This window comes from Tachyglossus aculeatus, chromosome X2 (genome assembly GCF_015852505.1).
Source record: "Tachyglossus aculeatus isolate mTacAcu1 chromosome X2, mTacAcu1.pri, whole genome shotgun sequence".
NCBI lineage: Eukaryota > Metazoa > Chordata > Mammalia > Monotremata > Tachyglossidae > Tachyglossus > Tachyglossus aculeatus.
This window is the reverse complement of record NC_052100.1, coordinates 25,589,569-25,595,568: the sequence shown is the minus strand read 5'-3', so window position 1 is coordinate 25,595,568 and position 6,000 is coordinate 25,589,569. Positions and strand designations below refer to the sequence as shown.

The 6,000-nt window shown below is 42.0% G+C and overlaps 1 protein-coding gene across 1 annotated transcript in view; it reads right to left on the bottom strand.

Annotated features, from left to right (window-relative positions):
• Nucleotides 1-2,386: 2,386 nt before the first annotated feature.
• The window catches only part of SYCP2L (synaptonemal complex protein 2 like), a 47,175-nt gene continuing 43,561 nt past the window's right edge, over nucleotides 2,387-6,000 (bottom strand). The window contains exons 35-36 of the mRNA XM_038771480.1: nucleotides 4,586-4,646; nucleotides 2,387-2,488 (exon numbers count right to left, since the gene is read on the bottom strand). Of these exons, the coding sequence (XP_038627408.1) occupies nucleotides 2,420-2,488; nucleotides 4,586-4,646 (130 nt within the window). The 3' untranslated portion in view covers nucleotides 2,387-2,419. The remainder of the gene's footprint in view (nucleotides 2,489-4,585; nucleotides 4,647-6,000) is intronic.

Sequence of the window (6,000 nt, the reverse complement as noted above, 5' to 3'; positions counted from 1 at the left end):
TAATTGCAGCATTAATTAGAACAAGAGATCATTAAATGCTCAGAGTAACATAATTTTTCTGTATTCTCCTGAAAAAGTCAAACTTCTATAGTAATATGCATGCAAAGCAATACTGGTTTTTTTGTTTGTTTTTTTCTTAATGAGTTAAACAAAAGCGAAGAAATCCACATACTTTGTAAAGCTCTGGCAACTGATATAGGTGGCTTGTTTGTTAGCATCCTCTTGTGGTCTATAAACTAAATCATAGTAGGGAGAGGAACCTCTCAGGGCCCAATGCATAAGAACACCCTGGAGAACAATTTAGTTCACCACACTGTAGCAAACCCTGGGCTTACTTTATACTAACTTCAACAGTCACTAAAAACATTTTCCCACTTTCCTCCTCATTCTCAAGGGAGCTTCTTAAAGCAGCAGACTTGCTCATTTATAACACACACACAAATTCAATTTAAGAATTCTTATCTCCTGTAAGGAGGATGAGGCCCATGAAGAATATAGCTACTTGAGCAATCATTCCCATGAGTGCGTTCTTTTTCTATTTATCAAGGTGACACAACACAACATTTTGTTGTAATTTCCACTTTCACAGAGAAATAGTGTGACGTTGTGGAAAGAGCACTGACCTGGGATTAGAACCGAGGGCCTGGGGTCTAATCCCAGCTCCACCATATAGAGCTGCATGACCTTGGCCAAGTCACTTAACTTTCCTGTGCCTCAGAGAATGAGGATTTAATACTTGTTCTCCCTTCCTACTTACACTGAGCTTCATATGGTACATGGATTATCATGTATCTTCCCCAGCACTTAGTACAATACTTGGCATATAGTAAGCACTTAATTACTATATGCCATCTCATAAGAACCAAACTAGGGCAAAATTTTCACCTTCACTCTCCTGTTGCTCTAAAAACAAGAGAGAAACAAACCCACAATGGGATGTCTTGTTTTCCTTCCCCTCCGCTGCAAACAACACCTTTCATAACATGTTTAGAAAGAAAACCTGACATGGATCAACACCTGGCCCAGGCAGCAGCCTCTCCACTAGCAGTTCCCATGACAATCGGAGCACCATTTTTAATCTCTCGTTAAATTTCAAAAAACTGACGTTCTACAAATGAAAGTTGAGAAGGTTATATCAAAATTCCAGCCATCACCCTTACTCAACTAGGAGGTTTATTATGTTGTCTGTTTGCAAAGAATAGCCTTGGGCAGAACATAATACAGCCAGCATACACTTTTTCTTATTTGATGTCTCTCCCCAGCAAGAAGTTAAAACTTGTTACAAATGTAGTTATCATCTATCCCCCAAAATTCACTATGATAATTCATTCTTTGTAAAGGGAAAAAATGGGTTAGGTAGCAACAAACTGCACAGAGAACCCTGCTCAATAAATGACATTTGGGGTGGTGGTGGTCTTTTCCCAATGCAGTTTTCCTAGAATTAACTAAGGTGTCGCATTGCTCCTCTTGGTAACGGAGATGATAAAAGAAACTCTCTGACAAACTGCAATAATCTCAAAATTTTTTAGTCCAGAGAAAAATAAACCATCAAAGCATTTCAGCAGAAAGCTCAAGATCTGTGACTCCAGTGTTTTATAAGGGCAATTCATTTAGATTAATCAGAACTCATGAGCACTAAAATGATAATAAAGGAAAGCACTGGAGGATTTCTTTAAACAATTACTGCCTTGAATTTGAAACACAGGTTATTAGTACATTCTTAATCATTGATGATGGATGGATAACAGGTGAATGGCTTAATCCACAAATCACTCACTTCCCCAAAGTAGCACACATATTAATGCATTTTCCTTGTTCAATTTGAGTTTTTTGATAAATGACTGCAGTCACTTTGATAGTAATTGCAGGAAGCTCACAGACTAGTCTCAGGTCTTTCATCTTTGTATTTTCATGCTTCCCTGAAGCATTCTGTATTTTCTATCTTAGAGGAAGCTTTAGTATTCGGGAAAATTCATTAAATTGGTAGGACAGCATCTTGTATGTCAGCAGATTTTTGCCCTCAAAGTAAATATCCTCTGTATCTCCCCAAAATGCAATCTGAAGGAAACAGAAGCATATTTCCCAAAGAAATACACTGCAGATGTATTCCAGACAGGCTGCAATCTAAACAAATACAGCAGAACAACAGATAAGGCACTGTGTGCTTTCAACAGTGGAAATGGAAGGCTTTCAATTACTTTTTCAATTAACTCCACGTCACCTATCCTTGGTTGGCTAACTTCAGAACTTGAGCTGGGTAATTTCCCTGGAAGTACAGCTCCCGAGGACTCTGGGGCTCACTTACAAATCCACCACCATTTTGATGCTGCCATTTGGTCTGCTCAAGTCAGCGATTCTCAGGAAAGAAGACGTTCCTAGGGCAAGAGCCATAGTGGGGAATCACACTCTCGCAAACACACTATTTGTTTTCACCGGCAGCTGCCTTGACCACCTCGTCTTCGCCCATCTTTTCCTCTGGCAGTTCAGCCTGGAAAGGGGAGAGGAAGGGAAGGTGAGGGAGAGAGGGCAGAGAGAGAGGGGAAATTACACGAGAAGAATCCAAACAAACCTTGCTTGCCCTGAATACTAGTGTTAGTTGTTAAGCACTTACTATGTGCCAAGTACTATACTAAACAGAGATAGAGATAATAATAATAATAATAATTTTGGTATTTGTTAAGCGCTTACTATGTGCCAAGCACTGTTCTAAGTGCTGGGGAGGATACAAGGTGATCGGGTTGTCCCGTAAGGGGCTCACAATCTTAATCCCCATTTTCCAAATGAGGGAACCGAGGCCCAGAGAAGTGAAGTGACTTGCCCAAAGTCACCCAGCTGACAAGCGGCGGGGTCAGGATTTGAACCCATGACCTCTGACTCCAAAGCTCTGGGCTCTTTCCACTGAGCCACACTGCTTCCATTTCCCCAGGAAATGTGAGGGGGCAGAGGAGGAGAGAGACCCGGGCTGGAGATGTAGATTTGGGAATCATCTGGTTTGAGAGGGCAGCGGAGGCCGAGGGAGTGAATGGGTTTGGGAGTGAATGGGAGTGAAAGGAAGAGATGAGAAGCGGAAGCAGCGTGGCTCAGTGGAAAGAGCATGGGCTTTGGAGTCAGAGGTCATAGTCAGAGCTCTGCCAATTGTCAGCTGTGTGACCTTGGGCAAGACACTTAGCTTCTCTGTGCCTCAGTTCCCTCATCTGTAAAATGGGGATGAAGTCTCTGAGCCCCATGTGGGACAAGCTGATCACCTTGTAACCTACCCAGTGCTTAGAACAATGCTTTGCACATAGTAAGCACTTAATAAATGCCATTTTTATTATTAGGTAATCAACTTGGACACAGTCCCTGTCCCAGATGGGGCTCACAGATTAGGAGGGAGGGAGAACAAGTATTTAATTCTCATTTTACAGATGAGGAAAGTGAGAAACGGAGAAACTTGCCCAAAGTCACATAGCATGCAAGTGATGGAGTCGGGATAAGAACCCCCAGGTCCCCTAACTGCCAGGCCCATGCTCTACCCACTAGGCCAAGCTGCTTGAGAAGGAGCGTGGTGTAGTGAAAGGAGCACTGGCCTGGAAGCCAGAAGGACCTGGGTTCTAAACCCAGCTCTGCCTCTTGTCACTCGTCTGCTCTGCGAGCTTGGGCAAGTCACTTCACTTCTCTGGGCCTCAGTTACAACATCTGTGAAATGAGGAATAAGACTGCAAGTCCTACATTGGACAGGGACTGTGTCCAACCTGAGAACCTTGTATCTACCCCAGTGCTTAGAACAGTTCTTGGCACATAGTAAGCACTTGACAGATACCATTATTATTATTTTCATACTAATAAAGCATTCAATAGTATTTATAGAGCACTTAGTGTGTGGAGAGCACTGTACCAAGTGCTTGGGAAAGTACAATAACCAACATCAGCCATTTTACAATGCCTCCTGGGATGACAGGGGATAAAGCTAGAGAGTGTGACTTGGTTCTGTGCAAACCATCATCCCTACTGGAAAAACAGTTCATATGCCTGTTCTACTGATGGGGTTTTACCCCTAAAACAATGAATGGTCCTGTGCAAGTAGATGCCTCAGAATAATAATAATGGTATTTGTTAAGTGCTTACTATGTGCAAAGCATTGTTTTGACCGATTACTGATGAAGCAGCACCATCACTCAGTGACAACCTGAGCATGTGGGCTGCCTTGAATAGGTACGTGTAGCTCAACCCAAACTGGGGAGGGGCAAGGAAAGCTCAGTCAGTCAATCAATCATATATATTGAGCACTTACTGTGTGCAGAGCACTGTACTAAGTGCTTGGGAGAGTACAATGTAACAGACAATTCCCTGCCCACAATGAACTTAGAGTCAAGAGGAAAGGTGCCCTAAAATTGATTAAGATTATACCAGTAAGTGACCCAGAAAACAACAATGCCCTTTGATCTTCATCCCAAGAACCCCATTGACTACTATATTTTTAATAGTTATCCACTGACTTGGGTGGTCTGGGCACCGCTAGATCATTTTCCTACCAAATACCCATTTTAATAATGGGTATTCTTATTTGTAGACAATTCCCAAACTAAGCAATTTGTGGACATACCTGTGTGTCCTGCACGGAATCTGAAATTGGGGGTCCTAATGTAGAACTCATGGATTGGAGTCTGAAAGAAAATTGGAAATTGTATTCCTTTTGGTAACTGAAATAAATTCACCCCAAACGAAAACATTTTCTGGAGCACATGGAAGAGCAACATTCAACGCAGAGTAAATTCCAACCTCGAAACATCATTACTGTAGACAAAAAAATAGCAATAACAGTACCCCAAAATAGCCCTTTATGTAGTCAAATTCCAGCTAGTCATTGGCCATTATTCAAGATTTGAAGTTCTCCTGAGGGTTGGCTCACTGTGGGATCGAGGTTGCCAACTCTTAATTAAAAGAGTTCTTCAGCAAAGCAAGATGCATGAGGGATTAGAAAGTCCTTCGGAGACAGTGTTTTTCCAGTCTTCTTTCATTTGTGTTTGGAGAAAGCTAAACAGCTCAGTGTGGCCTTCATTCTTTCCTTCTTATTCCTTCACCTGTGGACATGTGACAGCCCAGCCTTATATTCTGGGGCATTTTGGCTCAAAGTCATTAGTGCCTGTATGGACAAGGTACTGAGCTAGCTGCTGAACAGTGCCAAGTCAACACCCTTAGACTCTGCTTTCTAGGAGAAACTGGGCAAACACATAAAAGGAGTTGTCCAAACATGGTTTAGTTTCCACATTATATCCAAGCAAAGAAGTGTAGAAAGTGGGAGAGGGAGGGAAGAACGAGTCATGGGAAAAGCTGGACTAAGCAGGCTTGGGAGGTGAGGGTCCCCTCCCTTTGGTTTACTGTGTCCCTGCAATTCATTCAGTCATTCATCCAATGGTATTTATTGAGCGCTCACTGTGTGCAGAGCACTGTACTAAGCGCTTGGGAAGTACAAGTTGGCAACATATAGAGACGGTCCCTACCCAACAGTGGACTCACACTCTAGAAGGGGGAGAGAGACAACAAATTGTGTTCCCTGTCCATAAAGATTTTACAGTCTAAAGGAATACATATCATGATAATATTGCTTAAAGATCTTTTTAGCCTTTTGAGCCAAATCAATTAATGGTATTTATTGAGCACTTACTAAATGCAGAGCATTGTACTAAGCGCAATGGGTCTGCCCCCCGACCACCCCACCCCCAGCCCCCCCAAAAGAGAAAAATCAAATGGGAAGCCAGCGAGAGAGGCTGGGGTGGATGAAAGTTTCAAGTGGGTACAATTTTCCTGAGGTTGAATTTGGTGAACTGCTTAAAATGTGAACCAAAGTTTAGTGTAACATAACTAAAATATGCAGACCATACTAAGCCTTAAGAGAGTTATCCTTTATGCCAGAGCTATAGCAAAAATAAAGACATTTTAAATCAAAAATCCATTTGGAGGTACAAAAAGTCTTGAAGCCATTTTATTTTCAAAGAAGAAATTAGTTTAAAATTACAT